Source organism: Aotus nancymaae, unplaced genomic scaffold (genome assembly GCF_030222135.1).
Source record: "Aotus nancymaae isolate 86718 unplaced genomic scaffold, 86718_ANA_hifiasm-v0.15.2.pri h1tg000079l, whole genome shotgun sequence".
Taxonomy (NCBI): domain Eukaryota; kingdom Metazoa; phylum Chordata; class Mammalia; order Primates; family Aotidae; genus Aotus; species Aotus nancymaae.
Window position 1 is genome coordinate 20,703,022 of NW_026988494.1, and position 22,423 is coordinate 20,725,444.

At 56.2% G+C, this 22,423-nt stretch overlaps 1 protein-coding gene across 1 annotated transcript; it reads right to left on the reverse strand.

The window, feature by feature from the left end:
- Positions 1–8,154: 8,154 nt before the first annotated feature.
- On the reverse strand, positions 8,155–21,389 carry PHYHIP (phytanoyl-CoA 2-hydroxylase interacting protein). The gene is made up of 5 exons (XM_012435340.2): positions 20,837–21,389; positions 17,242–17,432; positions 15,919–16,093; positions 12,958–13,075; positions 8,155–10,312 (listed from the first exon to the last, which is right to left on the reverse strand). Exons 2-5 carry the CDS (start codon positions 17,404–17,406, stop codon positions 9,778–9,780), a joined length of 993 nt encoding a protein of 330 aa, XP_012290763.1. The 5' UTR covers positions 17,407–17,432; positions 20,837–21,389; the 3' UTR covers positions 8,155–9,777.
- Positions 21,390–22,423: the final 1,034 nt, after the last annotated feature.

Consider the following 22,423-nt stretch of genomic DNA (forward strand, 5'->3'; position numbering starts at 1 on the left):
TATCCTGTGCCAGATGCTGTCTGGGCTATGGGGGTGGGGCCGTCACATTCCAGATGTCCAGGCTTGCTGTGTGAGGCCAGCAGGTGGTCAGGGCATCACGGGCTGCCCTTCCCTCCCCTGATCCCAGGCCCCCGAGGGTGTGATTTCACTCAGATACACATAGACTCGCAGGCGTCCATCACAGCGTGCACACAAACTACACACTCCCCTCCGCACGAGCGGGGGGTGGAACATGCCATTAAGAGGCCGTTGGGTGGGGAGGGAAGGGGGATGTGAAAGGGGTCAGGGGTGTCTGTCCATCGGGGTTTTCTGTCTCTGCATCTGGGGAAGGAGCAGGTGGGCTGCAAGGGTGTCCACCTAGGCAAGCACCTGGGGGCCAGAAAACCCACATTGGCTAGGACAGGTCCAGCTGGCCCCCGATGCCTGACTTCCTGCTGGTCAGATGCCAAGTGCCAGTCCCCATGGGTCCTCCTCTCTTCATGGAGACAAGCCAGAGCTCAGTGGCCACTGAGCAAACATCACAGCTCTGGCCCCTCTTCCCTGGTGACCCAAGGCTGTGTTTGTCCGGCCTCCTCCTTCCTGCCATTGCCCACCCTGCTTCCCCACTTCAGACCTGTGCCTCCCAGAGGCCAGGAGAAACCACATCTCAGTGCCCTCTCTCTACATGGACCTCAAAGGGAAAGAAAGCCCAGAGCAGCCCCAGCTCTTCTTCCCAGGCTGGCCTCCCCCAGGTTCCAGAGAGAGCTGGGCACTGCTGCAAGCCCCGGGGTTTCCTAGAGCCTTCAGCGGACTGGCAGGCTTTTTCTGGCTCCTTCCTGAGGCTGTGCCAGACGCAGTCTGGACCTGCAGGGCCCCCACCTCCAGGAGGCAGTCTGGCATGGGGGACTCCATCTTGGCCCTCTAAGCAGAAGGTAGCAGTGGAAACCAGGCCCACTGCGAGTGTCGGATGTGCACACACAGCCCTCTTCTTCCAGGAAGCCAGCCTGCTCTACTGCTCAGGCTGCAGCTGCCTCCTCCAGGTCTGACCACCATGGTGGCCCCAGAGTTCTAACAGAGGACCAGAGATGCCCAGAGGGATGATTGCTCATTGCTCCAGTAAAGTCACAGGCTGTGATGCCACAGCCACTCCTCCTGCTGCTTCCTCCTCTGAAAAGGAGGCTCAGGAAAGCCTGGAGGGCCGTGACAGAATGGAAAGATCCCCACACTGGTGCAGCTGCCTGGGCATCTCACCCACACACTGCCCACCTACTTGGCATGAGCTTCATCACAGAGTTGGCAGTCAGTGGCCATAGCTCTCCTCACCGGCCCGCTGGGTCCTTCTGAAGCTCAAAGGACCATAGTCCCAGCCCACAGGCCACAGGCCCGAAGAAGCCAGGATCATACCCTGTCCAGGCAGGGGCTCCAGTCCACAGAGAGACATTGGGTCACCACCCCAAATAGGGCCCTTATGGATAGCAACTCCCAGCTGGAGGCAGGCTCAGGAGAGCCCATGCAGCCACCTAGGCACATATCTCAACACTGCCTCACCCACAAACACAGCTCAAGGAGCCACGCCAGCCCTCCGGACCTTCCGTGGGACCCTCTTCAGAGGTGGGCAAGGGGCTGTAGTGCCCCAGGTCCAGGGTAGGCCCAGCCAGGGGAACTTTGGCACAGAGTATCTCGGAGACCACCCACACCCAAACCGAAGCTATGCAGAAGCCCGATCCACAGCGGGGCTCCCAACCCACCCCATGGAGTGGACAAAGATCTTGAAGACCGCCAAGGAGGTCCACATGGCAGTTCTGGGTCCTCTGCCCTGCTCAGCTGAGAAGCAGGGGTGCAGGGCTGTCTGGATGCCCAGATGTCCACCACCAAGTGCTTGCCATCGGGCAGGAGGCAGCCCAAAGCATGGGGCAGGCTTTGATAGAGAGAGAGAGGGGAGGGGAGGACAGAGAGGAAGAGGACAAGGAGGAAGAGGAGGAACACTCAGTCCTGGAGGCTAGAGAGTGCTGAGGAAGACAAGATGGTGGCTGGAGAGGAGGAGGAGGAGAAGAGGAAGGAGGGAGAAGAGGAGGAGGAGCAGGGATCTGCCTCCTCAGGTGATCGAAGCCCCTCATGAGCTGACTGCAGGCCACTGATGTGTATTTGAGAATTGATGAATTAGTAAATTGATGCGTTCTTCGGGCCCAGCCCGCCCTCACCTTCTAGCTGCCCAGGGTTCTAGATGAGCCCCGCTGCCAACCCGGTGCAGCTGCCCCTCTGCGCAGGTGATTCCATGGTAGAGGAAGGCACGCTTGCTTCTCCTCCCAGGGAGCTTAGCTGAGGTCCCCTGGGATCCTGAGCTCATGATAAGCATTCACATGAGAAAAGCCAGGATGCAGTTTCCCAGCAGCCAGATCAAGGTGAGCACATCCCCTGGCACTTCGGACTTTCTGGAGCCGTCGACCAAGAGGGCAGTATGAGCCTGTCAGTCAGGAGACCAGTTCTGCTACGCTTAGCTCTGTGACACCGGCCACTGCCCCCTCCCTGGTCCTCTACTCCCCAAACCTATCACCAGTCCCCAGCACCCTTCCTGCCATGTCCTGAGAGACAGATTTGAAAATCAAACATCTTTGGCTGGGCACGGTGGCTCATGCCTGTAATCCCAGCACTTTGGGAAGCCAAGGCGGGTGGATCACCTGAGGCCATGAGTTCGAAACCAGCCTGGCCAACATGATGAAACCCCATCTCTACCAAAAATAAAAAAATCAGCCGGGTGTAGTGGCAGATGCCTGTAGTCCCAGCTACTCAGGAGGCTGAGGCAGGAGAATCACTTGAGCCTGGGAGGCGAGGTTGCAGTGAGCCGGGATTGTGCCACTGCACTCCAGCCTGGGCAAAAGAGTGAGACTCCATCTCAAAAAAAAAAAAGGAAAGAAAATCCAAAGTCTTGTCTCTGAAGCAGTCAGAGGGCACCAGGCAATTGAAGTGACTGGGACCCTCACCAGGGATGTGGCAGCTTGCAGGGACAAGGGTTGGCTCAGTTGCAAACTAAGGAAAGCTGAGTGCCTGGCTGTGTCCCTCACTCCTTTTTTCTTTTTCCCTGCCCCGCCTCTAACCCCACAGGATCTCCAGTAGTAAAAAGGTGACAAGCTTGAGAGCACATAAACCCATTTTGAACACCGGCTCCACCATTTGGAGGCTGTGTGACCCTGGATGAGTCACTTCTTTGAACCTCAGGTTCTTCATGGGTAAGTGTGGGATGATATGGCTGTGAAGAAGGAATGAGGCCAGGCATGGTGACTCATGCCTGTAATTGCAGTGCTTCAGGAGTATGAGAGGGGAGGATCACTTGAGCCCAGGAATTTGAGACTAGCCTGGGCAACATAGCGAGACCCCATCTCTACAAAACAACGTTTAAAAAATTAGCGGGGAGTGGTGGTGCACTGCATGCCTGTAGTCCTAGCTATGCAGAAGGTTGACGTGGGAGGATTGCTTGAGCTGGGAGGTTGAGGCTGCAGTGGGCCGAGATCACACCACTGCACTCCAGTCTGAGTGACAGAAAAAAAAATGCAGGAATGAGATAATCTTTGAAGAGAGCCAGTCACAGTGCCTGGCAAATAGGGGGCTCTTAATAAATGGGCCTGCTTTTCCTTTCTATTGGGATGAGTCCTAACGTGTATGATAAATTACATTGTTTGCTGAGAACAATGGCGAGGAAAACCTGGCCAACCACCCCCCGACCCCCGAAAGTGGAAAACTGCTTGGGGCATTCTAAAGTAGCAAGACAGTATATGTATCTCATACACCGGTGAAAACAATTCTGAAAGCGCGGGATATGTGACTCTGCCCCCGTGGCTCCCTCGTGGAGAATACTTTCTGGTTTGTCTCTGATCAGTGGTAAGCAGGCACCAGCTGCCTACCTAGTTCATCTTGGGTCTATGAGAAAACACAGAACACCTGTTTGCTAATAATGATCACCTGTTCATAGAGACTAAACTCGTGGGTCAGCGTCTGCTCGAGGCCCTCAGCCCGGAATGCAGTCAGGCCCTGAGGCTCTCAGCGCGGAAGGCTGATGGCCCCCGATAGTCCCACTTTGCTGTTCTATTTGGGTGTCTGCTTCTCAATGCCTTCGGTGCCGCCAGGGTGGGGTCTCTACGGCCGAGCTGGACTGGGTAGTTTCCTCTGTTAGCTCTCAGACAACTCCCCTCTTGTGCTAAAAGGTACAAAAGTAGTTTCCAGGCAGGCATCAGGAGCTTAGGTTACCTGCAGGAGGGGCAACACAGAGCCCACAACAAGGAGGGGGCTGCGGGGAAGCAAGGGACGTATTTCCGGTGAGCTGGTGGCCCTTCTGAGCACCTCCCAAGTCATACCTTGTACTCGACTGTCCCTAGGCACAAGGCTGATTCTAGAATCTGTGAAAAGATTTGTTGCTCCAGTTTGTAAAAATAGTAGTGCCAGTAGTGCCTGACTTGGAAAGTGGGGGACAGAGCAGCCAGATGATTTCCCCGAGAACCCTGAGCCCCCAGCCCAGCCTCCTGCCAGCCAGAGCTGCCGCCTCTGCTGCCCCAGCCCTCTCCATCCCCACAGCCTCCCTTCCCCCATCCCCTGAACATCTGGTTCCAATCTCCTCCAGATGTTGTGGCCAAGCTGTTTTATGGCCAATCACCTCAGCTCCGCTTCCTGAAGGCCTCCCTCCGCTTCGGGGAATGGACCCTCCTCGCCCCTTTCCTTGGGACCCCAGCCATCTCTTTCCTAAGATGGAGAAGAGACACATACCGAAGCCGAATGAAACTGCTAGCATCCTCAGCGTGGGCACCTCCCCTCCTTCCACTTTGTGGGATGCCCAGGGTTAAAAGGAAAGATACTGGTCCAGGGGCAGAGGAATGGGAGGGAAGTGTGGGTGCGCACCCGAGCAGAGGTGTTTCAGCTATGAGTTGTGTGTGTGTCGGGGACCAAGTGTGCACCACCATGTATTTGTGTCAGGTACATCTGTGTGTTTGTGCCTGTACAGCAGAACCCTTCACCTGGAATCTAAAGCCTCCCACTGTGGCCACCACCTCGTTTTCCCTGGCTGCCTGCACTGCAGACAGAGCTAACTCGGGGCCCCTCAGCTGGACAGTGGCAGCTGTGGTTCAGGGTTGTCCTTCACCTTGGAGCTGTCTGTGGCCTTCTAGGCTGTCCTCTGAATCCAGCCCAGAAAGGGTATGTGTGTGTGCGCGCACTGCCATGAGCACCTCTCCCCTTCCACCAGGTCAGAATAGACCCAGGGCCAGAAAAGACCCCAGGGCAGCCTCCAGTGGACCCTCTGACCCAGCTCTGTCTAACTGGTGCTTCAAGTGAGTATGGCAGGGCTGGCTGTGTGCTGGGACTGGCCATCTGGACAGAAGAAGGAGAAACGGAGGCTCTCCTCTCTGAAGGAAGCTGCCTGGGGCCTCTCCCAACCCCACCTCCATTCTGCCTTCATGCACCACTATGAGGACTCTGGGAGCCAATCTGTCCTCCCAAGAAACCCCAAAGGGTCCATAAAAAGAAGACTGGAGCCTGCCCCTCTGGAGGACTCAAACCGTCTCAGCTAGGAGTAGAGAATCCTGTGCAGGCCTGCCCAAAGGCAGAAGGGTGGATCCCCAGTCACCCCATCCTCAGAATGCTGATTCCAAGTACTGTCTACTACTCCCTTTGTTTTTCAAAAGTTGGGGTCTTGCTTTGTCACCCAAGCCAGAGTGCAGTGGCATGGTCATAGCTTATTGCAGCCTTGAACTCCTGGGCTCAAGCGATCCTCCCACCTCAGCCTCCCAAGTAGCTAGGACTACAGGCACGTGATGCCACATCCAGCTCCGTTCCACTACACCTTTAAAATAAGCTTCCATGCCATCTGTGATTCCATAGCCACCCCCAGTGATATTCTGGAACTAGGCACAGACTTGTTTAACTGGTGTTGTGGAGGGAACCCCCAGGGGTGTCACTGTGTCTGAAACAGGAGTGTCCCAGGTAGCCCCTGACATTCACAAGGGGAGACAGGCAAAGGGCAGAAAATGGGAAGATTCTGGTTTCTCAGTCAAAGCCTGGGCACTGTCACTTACTGGCTGTAAGACATGGGCAAGGCTTTGTGCCTCAGTTTCTACTGTTAAGTGGGAATAATACTCCCCAGAACCATTGTGAAGACTAAAGAAGCGATGTGTGTGACAGCACCTGGGTGGCTGGTGCACAGTAGGCCCTCAGGAGCCTTTATCTGCCATTTCCGCTTTCCTTTGTACCCCAGAGGCTGTGCCCTGAGCTCTGGATGACACATGTGAACATGGCCTTGAGTCAGGCAGTGTTGGTGAGGACTTTGACTTCTCGAGAGCTTTTTTACTCCAGCAGAGGACTGTATCAGTAAACCTGTAACAGTAGATGTAGGCCAGGTACAGTGACTCAAGCCTGTAATCCCAGCACTTTGGGAGGCAGGAGGATCACTTAAGCCCAGGAGTTCGAGATAAGCCTGGGCAACACAGGGAAACTCCATCTCTACAAAATAAAAAATTTAAAAAGTCCTAGCTGGGCATGATGGTGTACATGTGGTCCCAGCTACTCTGGAGGCTGAGGTGGGAGAATCACTTGGGCCCCAGAGGTTGAGGCTGCAGTGAACCTTGATGGTGCCACTGCACTCCAGTTTGGACAACAGAGGAAGACCCTGTCTCAAGAAATAAAAATAATAGCCAGGCACAGTGGCTTGCTCATGCCTGCAATCCAGTCACTTTGGGAGGCTGAGGTGGGTGGATCACTTGAGGTCAGGAGTTCGAGACCAGCCTGGCCAACATCTCCATTAAAAATACAAAAAATTATTCAGGCGTAGTGGCATGTACCTGTGTCCCAGCTACTTGGGAGGCTGAGGCAGGAGAAGTGCTTGAACCTGGGAGGTAGAGGTTACACTGAGCTGAGATCGTGCCACTGAACTCCAGCCTGGGTGACAGAGCAAGAGTCTGTCTCAAAAATAATGATAAAATAATAGATGCAGAGGTGACTGGGATCTCTAAATGGGAGCGCTGTTGGGGAGCGGGTACGCTCAGGTACTTCGAACAGGGGCATTTGGTGGCATCTGGATCTGGAGCAATGGCAAGCTGCTGTAGCAGGAAGGCTCCAAACGGGGCCTCCAGACACTGCATGTCCTCTCCTAGGAGGCCTCATGTGGGAGGCCCCATATGGGAAGCACTGGGTAGGACCGAAAAACTCCAAAGTCCCTCCCAAGCTGGAGACTCAGCTCTACATGCTGAGCCCTGCCTCCCACAGTGGACAGGAGAATCCTTTGCAGCTGATTCCAGGTGGCCTGTCCTGGGGGCATTCCCACTGGAGCTCCCCTGTGGATTGCAGAACTCATCCACGCCATCATAAGCCCAAAGAGATGGGGTGCTATGCTCTGAATGTGCCCGCCCCCCTCAAATCCTAGGTTGAAATTTTTTTTTTTTTTGAGACGAGGTCTCACTCTGTCACCCAGGTTGGAGTGCAGTGGTGCAGTCTTGGCTGACTGCAGCCTCCCCCTCTTGTGTTCGAGCAATACTCCTGCTTCAGCCTCCGGAGTAGCTGGGACTACAGGCCTGTACCACCACGCCCAACTAATTTTGTAGTTTTAGTATCGATGGGGGTTCACCATGTTGGCCAGGCTGGTCTTGAACTCCTGATCTCCAGTGATCCACCTGCCTCAGCCTCCCAAAGTGCTGAGATTATAGGCATGAGCCACCACCCGCAGCCCTTGGTGGAAATTCTAACCAGAAGATGATGGATTTAGGAAGCAGGTCCTTGGAAGGCAATGAGGTCATGATGGTGGAGCCACATGACTGGGATTAGTACCTTTTTGAAAGGGCCCAAGATGGCCTGGGGCAGTGGCCCAAGCACTTTGGGAGGCCTAGGTGGAAGGATCACTTGAGGCCAGGAGTTTGAGGCCAGCCTGGGCAATACGGTGAGACCCCCACCCCCACCCCCCCATCCCGCATCTCTACAAAAAAAGAAAGAGGCAGGAGAGTTTGCTCATCCCTTTTACCCTGTGAGGACACAGTGACAAGAGCCACTTGTGAAGCAGGCCCTCACCAGACGCTGCTTCTGCCAGCTCCTTGATCATAACCTCCTGAGTCTCCAGACTATGAGAAATGAATCTGCAGTTCGTGAGCCACCCAGTGTGGTATTTTGTTACAGCAGCTCAAATGGACTGAGACGAGCAGGGCCCTCAGGCCACGGTGGTTTATTGATGCACGTCGCAAGCACAGCACAGGCAGGCAGACCCCAGCCCTGGGGGGACAAGAGGGCCAGGGGAGGGTAGCAGGCCACCCCAACAGCAATGCTGTCAGCCCAGGGGGAAGGAAAGGGCCTGGGGCCCTGTTCGCTCCTTCTCCACACCTCTCCCAGAACCTCCAGGCCTCCTGACCCATCCCAGAGAGAGACAGCTGGCCATGCAACTCCCCCTGGCTACAGAGAGGCGACCGCTGTCCACCTGCCACTCTTGCCAACCCCTCACTGCTTCTGTCCTTCATTACAGAAATCCAGCCACTCATCCGTCATCTCTGTCACCTCTGAGAAAGTCACTGTGTGGCTGCACTCGTCTCTGCCTGATGGCACCTCCATCATCCCCCATACAGCCCGCTGCTGCCCTCAGCCCCTCCCCCGGGCTCTTTCTGTTGGCTTTGCTGATCTTAGGAAGTCCACCCTCATGACCTGTGCGACAGTAGGAATGAGGCAAAAACACAAGGAGGCCCGAGAAGGACTTCACCAAGAACTCCCCGGGGGGGGGCTCCCAGCCAGCAGTGTGGCAGGAGAGCAGACAGCGCCAGTGGGCAGGGGACAGGCGGAGTAGCAGAGAGTCCACAGTCCAGGTCACGCATGGGCACAGGACAGTCACGGCACCGGGGCAGAGCGAGTGAGCAAAGTGCACAGCTGGGCGGGGTGCCGGGGCCTACGGGACAGCCTGCAGGTCTCTCGTTCCATGCCAGGCCCCCACAGAGCGTGAGGCGGCCCACTCCCGGCTGAGGAAGGGGCACCTCTGGGTCTCAGGGGTCTTCTCCCCCTCCTCAACCCCAGTGGCTGCTGTCTCAGACCCCAGCGCTCTAAGCAAGGAGCAGGTATGCTGGGGTGTGGAAGGAAGGAAACGTCTCACACCCTGAAGCCCCCCAAAGCCAAGAGAAAAAAAGAGTTCCTTTCTAGAGAGCAGGGGGGCATCCTGGTGGGCAGGTAGAGAAGGGGAGGGACAGCTCTCCCATGCAGGAAGAGGGTTCTTTGGGGCAAGGAGCAGCCAGGGCGTCACGGTGGTGCAGGAGACTATTTATAGGGGGAAGGGGTCCGGGCCTGGAGTGGGAAGCCCCAGAGACCCAGCTCAGCAGGGAGGGGGCATTCTGTGGTTGGCCCTGAGTGGGGTGAGTGCGACTGAGAAAGATCGCCCCACAGCTCTCTGCATCTCCTCTGGAGGCAGCCACGCTACACGTGGGCTTTGGCCCAGAGAGGCTTCCCTGGGAGAGCCCAGGAGGTGGGCGGGTCTTTGGGAGATAGAGACCTGGATGCCGCAAACAACAGTAGGACAAGGAAACCAGAGGAGAGGGGAAGTTCTCTGGAAATCCGGCCCAGCCGCCCACTACGGAGGCCGAGAAGCCTTTCCACATCCGCCAGGCCGGGGCGTGGGCCACACTTACGAAGAGGACCACCATCGGTTGCCTCCAATGCTAGGGGGCGAGGGGAAGGCAGCTGGGCAGCGTGGAAGGAGCAGGGGGGCAGGAGAGAGAAAGCCAGCTCCCTGAACCTGGGCCACCCACCTTCACCTTGCGCTCATCTCTCCCTCGCCCCCCAGCTCCCCAGGAGTCCCTAGCGGCCCACGCTGATGTTGCAGGTCTTGCAGCTGGGGTCCTTCTTGGCGTCGGCAGTAGACAGGCTCATGAGCTGGTGCCCGCTGATCTCCCCCAGGGTGCCCAGGGACAGGTCGACGGGCTCGGTGTAGATGATCTCCAGGATGACGTCCTGGGCGTGGCGGAAGACCAGCTCCCCGTCCTCCACGCTGCAGGTCAGGAACTTGTTGCAGGCAATGTCCAGGAGGGGCAGGCGGTCGCGGCAGAAGCGGTCCCCCAGGGAGCCTTTGGGCGCCAGCACCAGGATGGCGTAGTGGTAGGCCGTGTACATGCAGTAGAAGTCCGCAAAGTAGAGGTTGGTGCTGGGATTGAAGAGACGCTGGGCCGGGATCTGGAAGCGCCAGCGGCCGTAGGGGGAGTCCTGCGGGGGCTGGCCCGTGTTGAACTCCGTGTTGCAGCTGAAGAAGACCCCGTGGAGCATGCCGCTGGTGGGGGAGCCGTGGCTGCCGCTGTTGTCCTTCAGGTAGGGCTGCAGCATGTTCCCGCAGTGGGTCCTGCCCACCCCAGGGAGACACGCCAAGGGAAGAGAAGATGCGGCTGGTGAGCCGGGCTGAGGCTTGGCTGCTGCGTGTGGTCGAGGAGGGAGGGAGCCAGCCCAGCTCCCAGTCCTCCCCCAGCCGCCTCCACTAGTCACAAATAGAACGTTCCAGAATGCAAGAGCAGGGAGGGCCCTGAAGAGGGATTCATCCAGCCCACTCCTTCTCAGAGAAGAGATGGGAAGCTGTCACTCCCCAGCTTGAAACCCTTTGATGGGGGGTGCGTGAAAAGCGCGGCACCTCATGATCTGATCTCTACATCCTGAGCCCAGCGATTCCCCTTGCCACTCCCCACCTCCTGCCACCCCACCCATTTACCCACCCCCTGTGCACATGGTCTCCTGCCTCCTTCGTGCCCCCTGTGCAGGGCTCGTCCTTCTGCTGCACTGACCGCCCTCCCCACCTTTCTCCGCCTGGCTTGGCAAACTCCTAATCAGCCTTCACGCCTCAGCCAAGCGTCTGCTCTCCTCTAAAACCTTCCTGGAAGAGCAGGCACTTGCACTTAACAAATATTTGGCTGCCTAGTATGTGCAGGACACCGAAGCTTCTCACTATGTGGCCCAGGCTGGACTTGAACTCCTGGCCTCAAGGGATCCTCCTGCTTCGGCCTCCCAAAGTGCTAGGATTGCAGGTGTGAGCCATCTCACCTGGCCAGGACACTAAATTGTGCTAAACAATTACATGTAATTTGTACACGGACTATTTCCATACTGTCACTCTGACGGGATTCTGAGGTTCTCGAAAGGGTGGACTGTGCCTTTATCTTTACATCCTGGCACCAAGTAAGGTGCCTGGCACACATGGGTGCTCCCTGTCTCTCCCATTCTCGCTGATAAAGGAGCCCAAACTGGGCCACTGACTCGCTTTCCAGGCTTAGGTGCAGTGGTGCAATCACAGCTCGATGCAAGCTCAAACTCCTGGGCTCAAGCCATCCACACCTGGCTAATTATTTTATTTTATTATTATAATTATTTTTGAGGTGGAGTCTCTCTCTCTCACCAGGCTGGAGTGCAGTGGCGCCATCTCAGCTCATTGCAATCTCCACCTCCTGGGTTCAAGGGATTCTCCTGCCTCAGTCTCCCAAGTATCTGGGACTACAGGTGCCCACCACCAGGCCCAGCTAATTTTTTCTATTTTAGTAGAGACAGGGTTTCACCAGTTGGCCAGGATAGTCTCGATCTCCTGACCTTGTGATCCACTTGCCTCGGTTTCCCAAAGTGCTGAGATTACAGGTGTGAGCCACCATGCCCGGACTAATTCTTTAAATTTTTTGTGGAGACTGGGGTCTTACTATGTTGTTCAGGCTGGTCTTGAACTCTTGGGCTCAAGCGATCCCACCTTGTCCTCCCAAAGTGCTGGGATTACAGGCGTGAGCCACCTAGCAGGTCTTGCTTCTTTAATACAAACCCCAGAGACTCCGGAGATTTAAACTGCCCTGACTGCAAGGATAAAGACAGGCAGAGGCCAGGTGTGGTGGCTCACACCTGTAATCCCAGCACTTTGGGAGGCTGAGGAGGGCAGATCACCTGAGGTCAGGAGTTTGAGACCTGCCTGGCCAACATGGTGAAACCCCATGTCATTAAAAATACAAAAATTAGCCCAGCCTGGTTGCGCACACCTGTGGTCCCAGCTACTTGGGAGGCTGAGGCAGGAGAATCACTTGAACCCAGGAGGTGGAGGTTGCAGTGAGTCGAGATGGCGCCATTGCACTCCAGCCTGGGTGATAGAGTGAGATTCCATCTCAAAAAAAAAAAAAAAAAACAGAGCAGCTGCTTGCCCTGGCTGAGCCTCAGAAGGATATGGGCACTTGCCAGTAGGTGTGGGGAGGGTGGGTACTTCTGGTTCTGCCTCACTCTTGCCTGGTCCTGGCTGTCCTCAGTGACAAGTGACTCCCTGGCTCAAATGAACAAGCCGCTTCCCTGTGGGCCTCAGGCTCCTCTTCTGCAGGCAGAGGGTGTTGGAGCAGATCACCAATTTTCAGACACTTTTAGACTACAGAACCTCTTTTTTTCCCCAAAAGAAATTGTATGTGGATGGGTCACAGGCAAGTCAAACTGAGGCTGCTCTGGCTGGAAGTCAGGTGTGGGGCCCACCAAGCCTCATCCTCTGGTCCCCCTTACCCCACAGCGGCATTCTGAAGGGCTCACTGAGATGTCTCCCTGGAGGGAGAACCCAGTTTGAAAACCACTAAGCTGGGTGCTTCCTAGAACCCTTTGTGCCCAGAACACCCTCATTTTGTGCGCTCCCTGCCACCTCCTCGTTGGCTCCAGGGCCTAAATCGGAGAGCTGGCTTGACCTGTGGTGGTAGACCCCCTGAAAGGAGCTGTCCCAGAGGGGGAGCAAACCCAGACCTCATTCTCCCAGACTCGTTAGCACGACACTCTTGGAGAAGGCCCCATCCCCGGAGCCCTTGCTCTTCCCTGGGCCCAGTCCCCAAAGTAGCAGTCTCTTCAGAGCCAGCCTGGTGACATCAGGGCATGTCAACCCTGGAGGAGGGACTGGCAGCCACGAGGGTGGGGTAACCTCGGACAACCAGGGCAGGAGCAGGGCGGGCTGGGAGGGAGGAGAGGCCTGGCGGGTCCTGCCGGAACCCACGCCCATACCTGGCGTGCTGGAAGTACTCCTTGTGATGGTTGCGGTAGAAGACAGAGAAGCGGAGCATGCGGCCTGCGATCTGCTCGGCCTTCTCCTGCAGCTGAGCCAGGTGCTCCTTGGCATAATCTGCAAGAGCCCAGACGCAGTGGGTGAGCTGAGGGCCAGCTGAGAAGCACAGCCACCTCCTCTCCCCACCCCACCCCACCCCACCCCGTGCGTGCCGGCCAACCTCTGCCTGCCAGAGCAGCAGGAGCGACTAGACAGTCACAGAACCTTAAACTCAGATGGGAACAGGCCAGTTGGCCTCTGCTGGAAACGGGGGCGCTGCCTGCTGTGTGTCCTCATCACCTCTGCAACCACATTGCCAGAGCCTCAGGGCTTTCCAGGTCAGAAAATGCAGGGGGCTGCCCAGTTATCCTGCCAGGGATCCCAGGAGCTGTGATCCCATCCTCATGTGAAAAGAGGTCTGGTAGGAAAAAGGAAGACTTGAGAGGGGAGGGCTTGAGGTTCTTTTGGGAGAGCCCCTGAAATCCAGTGCATAGACTTCCCACACCACCCCAATGGAAGCCAGCTGTAGTTACAGGTGAGGGCTCGTGAGGGTCTCGGGAGAACTCAGCCTGGGCAATATTTAGGCAGGCCTGGGTCTGGAGCAGCAGCTCTCAACTTGAACATCTCAGGAGAAACGAAAGGCTGGAAACAGGATAGCAGCATTGAACCCCTTGGGCCTGGGCCTGGGACCCTGGGGCCCCAGCAAGGCTGGTGCTGGCACATACAGCTCCTTGGTACAAATTAGAAGAAGGTGCCCTTCCCTGTGGATGCATCCCTGACCAGAGTGCTTGGTTTGGCGAGAGGAGTGTGGACTGGATTCAAGCCAGATCCCCAATTTGAATTAAATGCCTACTGCACATGGAGGACTTAGGGGTAAACCAAGAAGCTTTCCCCACCAGGAGCAAGAGGCCTCCAGAGAGTGGGGTTCTGCAGCAGAGCTAAGAAAAAGCACCACTCAGCCAGGCATGGTGGCTCATGCCTGTGACCCCCAGCACTTTGGGAGGCCGAGGCAGAAGATCACTTGAGCCCAGGAGTTTGAGTCCAGCCTGGCCAACATGGCAAACCCCATCTCTACAAAAAATACCAAAAATTAGCCAGGCGTGATGGTATGTGCCTGTAGTTCCAGGTACTCAGGAGGCCAGGAAGCTGAGGAGAGATGATCACTTGGGCTCAGGGGAGGTTGTTGAGGCTGCAGTGAGCCATCATCGTGCCACTGTACTCCAACCTGGGCAACAGAGCAAGACCCTGTCTCAAAACATAAGAAAGACCAGGCATGGTGGCTCACCCCTGAATATTACTTTGAGTATTGAGATATTCAAAGTAATCTGAACACTTTGGGAGGTCAAGGTGGATCACCTGAGGTCAGGAGTTCAAGACCAGCCTGGCCAACATATAAAACCCCATCTCTACTAAAAATACAAAGAAATTAGCCAGGTGTGGTGGTGGCTGCCTGTAATCCCAGCTACTCAGGAGGCTGAGGCAGGAGAATGGCTTGAACCTGGGAGGTGGAGGTTGCAGTGAGCCGAGATCACACCACTGCACTCCACACTGGGTGACAAGGGTAAGACTCCATCTCAAAAAAAAAAAAAGGCAGAAGGAGAAAAAAAAGAAAAAGCACCACTCAAAAGACAACAGCAGCTCAAGGAGACTTGGGGCATAAATCTTGGCAAAGGATGGAGCCAGCAGCCTCAGAGGCCCCAGGCTGAGAATGTTCCCTGCCCCTTCCGTGTGACAGAGAGATCTGGAGCAGCTCTCACCGTGAACACCAAAAGAATGCAATCTTGTGGGGGCAGAACCTGAGTCATGAGTGACAAAGCACACATAAGTCCACTGTTTATGCTGGAGTCTACAAGTTAAGTTCTGCTAAGAGAGTTTGCAGGGCCGTTGACCAAGGACCATTTTCCCAGGCTACACGGAGGCTCAGAACAAGTGAAATGTGATTGCTCCACCAAGTGCACGTTGACAGATAATTGATTAAACAAATGTGGTCTATCCATACAATGAAATACTATCCAGTTTTGAAAAGGAAGAAAATTTGGCTGGGTGCAGTGGTTCACGCCTATAATCCCTGCACTTTGGGAGGCCGAGGCGGGTGGATCACGAGGTCAGGAGATTGAGACCATCCTGGCTAACACGGTGAAACCCTGTTTCTGCTAAAAATACAAAAAATTGGCTGGGCATGGTTGTGCACGCCTGTAATCCCAGCTACTTAGGAAGCTGAGGCAGGAGAATCGCTTGAACCAGGGAGGCGGAGGTTGCAGTGAGCTGAGATCGTGCCACTGCACACCAGCCTCAGCAGCAGAGCAAGACTCTGTCTCAAAAAAAAAGAAGAAGAAAATTCTGGCATATTCCAGTCACAAAAAGACAAATCCTGTACAATTCTACTGATATGAGCTACCTAGAGGAGCCATATTCATAGAAACAGAAGGTAGAATGGCAGCTGCCCGGGGAAATGGGGGGTGGTGGTTTAATGGGTATAGAGTTTCGGTTTTCCAAGAAAAAAGGTTCTGGAGATTGACTGTGCAACATTGTGAATATACTTCATACCATTGAACTGTATGCTTCAAAATGTTCAGGATGGCAAATTTCACATCATGCACCTTTGACCACAGTGTTTAAAAAGATGCCTGTGATCTGGTACCAAGCCGGAAAAGTAACTCCCTTTGTTGATGGAAGTCGTCGTGCCAACATGATTAGTGGGGTTCACATCTGCCTTTGGTGAGCAAAGAGAAAGGGCAGGCTCTTGGAGGCAGGAAGAGTGTCATACCCATGTGTCTCCCTGTGTGTGGCCCAAGCATGGTGCCTGGTGGACAGAAGGTGCTCGTCAGTGTTTGCTGCACTACGAGGAAAGACCCCGCCTTGAACACAGCTAAGCCTGACATGCTAAGCAACAGGACAGGGGTGTGACAGTAGGACCTCACCCCCAGTGCAGAACTCCACCGTCTCGCTCCAGCCGGAAACCAGGTACTCCCCGTCACTCTGCTTCACTGCTGTCTGCACAGCCACACTGTACTCCGTGCGGGGGCTCAGGAACCAGTGGCCTCTCACCGTCATGGGCAGTGGCACTGCCTTGGCCACGAGCTTGGTGGGGACATCCTGAGAAATAGGGTACAGACAGAGAGCCAGGCATCAAACTGGGGTTCATGCCTGATCTGGGCAGCCTCCAAGAACCCCCACTCCCCAGATGGCCCCGTTTCGCCTGAGCAGGACCAATCTTGAGGATCCAATGGCTCCATACCCTGGCCACCATTTTCCCAGGAAGGCCACACAGACGCTCCCCAGCCTTGGCCCCTCCTCGAAGCCCCCTCACACCCTGTTCTCTTGGGAATGGAGGGGAAAAGCCACAAAGTTGAGGGCGGCAAGGCCTTCATTTTTGAAGGAGACTTTGAGAGCTCTGCACACTGCAGTGCCGTCTCCACGGCAACGGAAATGCTGAGAAGCCAGGGAGGAAGGGAAAATATGCCTTATTCTTTGGCGGGGAGGGTTAAGGGGGTGGTGGTGAACATTCACGTCACCGTGGCAACTGGCCTGCCAAAAGACACCCAAATCGGGAGAAATGGTTCCAGAGAAAGAGAGCGGGTGAGTAACCCACGCTGGGGCCGTCGGCCTGGGAGCCAGCTGGCCACATCGCTCCCCTGCCTCTGCCAGGTTGAGAGGATGGGGGCTTCCTCCCACTCACCCCCACACTGGCTTTTAACCCCAGAAAAGGACACACCCACGGAGGACTCTCTCCCATTCCTTTTCTAAGCCAAGCAAATGGCAGGCCAGCAGGTGAGGGGCCCAAAGGGGAGAAGTGAGGCCACAGCAAAAGGGCCCCGCCCCGACTGAGGCCCGCGTGGCCCACCCAGCCAACAGCGAGTCTGTGCCCTGAGACGTCATCCCCATAGGCGATGCCTGCCGCCGCACCCCACCCGGGCTCTCTGCCCCTGCCTGAAGTCGCAGTTGCAGTCGTGGCGCTGATAACAGCGCTCCCTCTGTGCTAGGCGCCCGGCCAAGCACCACGCAAACATGACTCACTGCATCCTCTCCACGACCCCGAGAGGCTTGGCATGGCTATTCCCTCTTCACCAGGGAAGGAGCTGAGGCTCAGAGAGGTCAAGTAACTTTCCCAAAATGACACAGGAAGAAGAGTGTGGGTGTTAACCAGGCCCCTGACTTCAAACCATCCCTTCCAAGTGTTCCCTTATCCGGCCTCCTTCAGGAACAGGTGTGGGGGAGAGGCTCCCAGGGCACCGTCTACTCACCCGGTGCTTGAACTTGTTGGAATTCTTATTCTCCTTCTTGTTGAGGTCAATGAAGTAGTGGGTGACCCTCTCCAGGTCACTGTCCTCCATGGCCCAGGAGATGCGGAAGGAGTCGCAGGTGATGTTGTTGATTTCGATGCTGTGCGGTGTGGACAGCAGCTCCATGCTCCCAGGGTTGTCTCCTGTGGGGACTGAGGAGGAGGGGAGGAGTCAGCGAGCTTTCTGTAATGTCCTCCTTCCAATATCCCTGGCGAGGCGGAACCTCAGGGACCCGTGGAATCCACCTGCCTCGTGAGTAAGACAAAAAAGATTGCACAGGGAAAACGGGAGGAGGAGGATAGAAGGTGGAATGGGGTGCCCGCCCCAGGGGACACTGGTCTCTTCCGAGGGGTCTGCAGAGCAGACGGCACCTGACAGGTGGCAGAGGCAGTGGGAACGCTGCAAAGCCGGGCGGGGACAGATTTACAGCAGATGGAGCCGAGGAGGGAGGGGGCCCTCAGCCAGCAGGCGTGAAAAGAGAAAGGGGGTGGGGGTGGAGAGGCCGGGTGAGAGGCGGAGGAAACGCAGGAAGCACCTGCTGTGGAGCGGAGGTGCGAGGCTTGGGGCAGGTGACAGCCAAGAGCCCACAGGTGCCAGGGCCCTCGGACTCAGGCCTCTCTCCTTGCTGTGGGGACCTCGGCAAGGGTCACCACGGTGCACGGCTGGGAGGACAAGTCCCACATAGGTGCATGTGGACACGTTGTGGTGGGAGGGCCACACAGCACAGCCAGCTTCAAGCTCTTTTTTCACCCGTAACTTTTTTTTGAAGATCCCTCTTTCTTTTTCTGTCGATCTTCTCTAGACTCATTTCAATCATGACTTTTAACGTTAGCATCTACTGAGGACCAACCATGTGCTCATAATTTCACAGACATCTCATGCAAGCCTGGCAACGGGGACACACTATCATGGTCCCCATTTTACAGATGAGGCAACTGAGGTGGGGGAGGTACTAAAGTGCCCAAGGCCACGCATCGAGCAAATGATTTAATTCTGGTACCCAAGTTCTTGATCATTAAGCTAAGGTCACGTCCCCTCGTCTGTGGGGGCGAAGGGGCACACATGTGGCACGTGTGCATGCCTGGGTGCCCGTGGTGTTTCCACCCTGTGTTTTTCTTCCTTCTATCATTTCAAGCAACTGCATTTTCTGTCCCCTCCCTGTCTTACTCCTTTGATTCTCCCCTTGTGTCTGGTGCTCGTCCAGGCATGAGAGGACCTCACCATGGTCTCTCACATGTGCCTTAGCTGGGAAGAGCCGATTCTGGCCGTGACTCTGGCCTGGCTGGCCTAACTCCGGGATGAGGAAGGGAGAAGGGGAGGGGAGTGACAGCGTCTGGGAGGAGACCACAGATGTGAGTGGGGTGTTCTCCAGGGACATTTGATCTCCTGCTTTCCATCCCTTCCTCCATCCCAGCTCCTGGCACCCCTCGTTTTTCCCAGTGTCACCTCCTTCTCTTCTTTCTCCCCTCTTTTTCTCCTCTCCTTGCCCAGGAGCTAGGGGTGAGCGCATCTTGTGCCTGCGAAAGCAGGTACTTTTATTTATAGCTTCCAGAGGATCCAGCCCACACCTTCCTGTCAATTAAGCTTGCTCCAGAGCCTGGCACCTCTGTATTAACCTGTGAGTTGCCTGGGTGGCAGGTACAGGGTGAAGGCTAAGGATGATGGCCCTTACCTGCCCCAGGTGTCACTCAAGTCCTCTTTCATTGTAGCCTCCCACCCCAGAGCCAAATGCCAGTGGCTTTGTACACGGGGAATCCTATGGTAAAGAAGCATGGGGGTGCTACCAGGCCCACCCCAAAATCAGACAGATGTGATTGGGTGTCTGGAAGCAACCCTACCATAATAAACCAGTTTAATTTGCAGGGACAGGCATGGAGCAGTGGGGAGTTTTCATCTCCTGGGCTCCTGGTGAGAAGCTCCGAGGGAGAGACACATGTGCCCCTCATACCCACAAGCACCCACGCACACGCACCCACACAAACGAACATAGACACACTCCTACCCAAGAGGCCCTGAGTGGCACCCACCCACCCACTCTGTGAATGAGGCAGCCCACACTCTTCCCATGAGCAGGCACCTAGTCCTGCCTCTCCTTGTAGTCTTCCTAGAAATAGAGGCAGCTGTGTTTGGAGGCGGGGGTCTCTAAGACTTGGGTGTCTGCCTGTCCCTTCCTCCCTACAGTTCTGGGAGAGCTGAGATGACATCCCCACCCTAGCTTGGGAGGGAGGCAGTGAGTAAGCCGGCGGGGACAGAGGGGTGGGTGTGAACCCAAGTCCTCTCCACCCAGAAAACTGGGGAAGGGCAGGGTGTGAGGGACACGTTGAGGCAACACCCGAGAAACACCCACACTCCCGTGTGGGTCCACCCCAAGACAGGCATGTACACACCCACACACAGGCAGGCACGCATGCACATACACACTTGCGCCAAGAGAGCCCACCCACCTGCGTCCCACACCTCCGCAGACGTCTTTACTCCCACACACCCATCTATGCACTTCGTCCACATTCTCAGAATGCCCCACAGTGTCCCCTCCGCAAGCTGTCGCCTCCATGCACACCCAGACATGTTCACGTCCACAGGCTCACGCACGCACACGTCCACGCACACCTCCTCACAAGCCATATTTGGGGAAAAGAGGACGCCACAGGCACCAACATGCATGCTTGCCACCTCAAGAAGGCACGCAACCTACACACCTGCCTGCACACACATGTGTGTTCACACACACGGCAGCCCCCGCCCGAAGTCTGGTATCCTCTCTCGAGTTATCTCCAGGCTCAAAGACACAGACTTTGAAAATGTGTTTGCCTCTGGCCGCACTCTGCCAGCGCTGAGCCTTCACGCCAACAGGTTTGTGCACCTACGTGGCTCTGCCCACAATGATTTCTGCCCCCTCTTCTCTCCACCTACCCCATCCTGCTCTGGGTCTCACCTCCCCACGCAGAAACCCCCCATCTGCATACACTCCCACACACATGACAAGGGACGTGGCCACTCCTAAATATACTGCCTCACAGTGCCCCCACCCACGCACAGCCACCGGCTACTCAGTAAGTCCCCCCCACACATGTACCTCACAAGTCCCCCCCACACATGTACCTCACGTGTGCCAGAAAGCTATGTTCCTAGACATGCCTCACACCAGGCGAAACACACACAAGCATGACTGCCTGCAGAGGGACCTATCTGCGCCAGCGAGCCTCCAGCCAACTCGCAAGCATGCACACACACACACATACGCGCCTCACACACCGGTGCCCCTTCCCCATGCCCATTCAGAACAGCCGCCCTGCCACAGGGAATGCTTCCCCCACCCTGCTGTCCCTGTTGGCATCGCTGACTGCAGCAGAATGGTCACAGAGTGACTAACTGTGGTGCCCCGGAGACTGGATTCAGCCATTAACCCCTTTGCCAAGGGCCTGGGGAAAAGGGAACAAGGTCGTCAGGCCTGGCAGTCCAGGTGGGCACCCCGGGTGGTGGCAGGACCCTAGCGCCCCCAGCTCCCGGCTACTCAGGATTGACAGCAGCATGTTCCAGGAGGAAGGGTACTCACCTGGCTCCACTGGGCTCTGCAAAGGAATAGCCGGCAGGGAGGACAGGGAGAGACCTCTGTGTGGATGAGCTCCCAGGCAGGGGACAGCGGCCGGGCACCTGGGTCACAGACAGTGGTGTGTGCTCGCTTCTCTCCTGGCTGCCAAGGAGGCTGCTTCCATGCCCCGCAGCCAGCTCCTATCTGGCTGTGCAGCGCGTTGCTGCTGCCCCTGGTGAGACGATGTTCCCAGCCAAGCAGCGCAAGAAGAGAGGCAAGAGCAAAATCAAAGCAGCGTGGAGGAGAGAGAGGCAGAGAAGGGAGAAAGAACGAGAGAGCCAGACCGAATCTGGCTCCACCAATGGGATCAGTGGCTGCGCAGCGTCAGGTGATAATAAGCAGGCTGGGTCCCTGCTCGCCCGGCTGGTGGGAGGGGGAAAGGGCAGAGGGTCTCCCAGGGAGCTACACAGATGTCCTCGGGGACAGCAACGCACGCCGCCTTTCCCCGATTCTTCCAGGGCAGGCTGCCCTCAGAAGTCCCTCCAACACACCCCCTACTTGGAAATCTCTGAGTTGAATGCAGCCCCTAAACTTTAGGATGCTGGGAGAGGGGCGGAGCTTAGCCAAGGGCTTGGGCCCCAAAGCAAAGCTTCTGATTGGGGGAAGGGGAGGGAGGCTGAAGAGGGGAAAGGTCCAGGTGGGGGGTGTGAACCCGGGGTCGTTGTCTTCAGTCCAGAGCCTCTCCTTGGGGCCTTTTGGTGATCTGTGTTTCCATTTTTCTTACCTACTCTAGTGAGAGATGGCAGACCTGCAGCCCGGGGATCCCTGCAGGCTCAGGGAGAATCCTCTGGCAGCTTCGGTGTTCGCAGGCAAAGGGGCTGGGAGAGAGGCTGTGGCACAGGGCAGGGTGCACTGGATGAGGAAGTAGGGGTGGGAGAACACACCAGGCTTTGAGTGTCCTCAGCCCAGCCCACTCTCTGTGCTCAAAGGAAGCCGGCCCTGGGCATCTTGGCGAGAGAATGTCATATCTGCTCTCACAGCATCAGGAGGCTGCTCTGCCACCAAGAAGCAGACTCCGTGGAGGCCATCGGGAAGAACACCCAAGGAAATGTGAATCCAGCAACAAGCACAGGGTTGCACAGTGGTGACAAGCGCAGGCTGACAGACAGATGTGCTGAGAATCCCTGCTTTACTGCTGCCCAACTGGGTGACCTTGGACAAGCCACTCAACCCCTCTTCATCTGTCAGATGGGATCACACAGGTTTATTTCATCATGGAATGAAACAATTAGGTAAATTGCCCAGCCCTGGGCCTGGCACATCAGAAGTGCCAGTCATCTGTCAGAACCGTTCTCATTCCCATCCTATTGACAGCTTTTGCCTGCAAGGAGCCTACAGTCTCTTAAGGGAGAGAAGATGGCCATTTAGAGGATGAAATTAGAGAATGAGGAACATACAACTAAATTGCAGGGCACAGACACTGATTCAGATAAAGAACAGTGGGCAGCTCCAGGGCACACGTAGGTGCAGGCCAGAGGAGGCCGTGGAAGCAGGAGTGTGGCTGGGGTGGGGGGGATTGGCACGGGGGCAGCAGACACGAGGCAGGCCTAG

Bases quoted from the DNA above. Each gene is read 5' to 3' on its own strand.
- PHYHIP (XM_012435340.2), bottom strand. From the start codon at position 17,406: ATGGAGCTGCTGTCCACACCGCACAGCATCGAAATCAACAACATCACC. The intron at 16,094-17,241 runs GTGAGTAGACGG...CCTATTTCTCAG, and splicing joins CCAACAAGTTCAAGCACCGG to GATGTCCCCACCAAGCTCGT. The intron at 13,076-15,918 runs GTGAGGTCCTAC...GGGCTCTTGCAG, and splicing joins GGTGGAGTTCTGCACTGGGG to ATTATGCCAAGGAGCACCTG.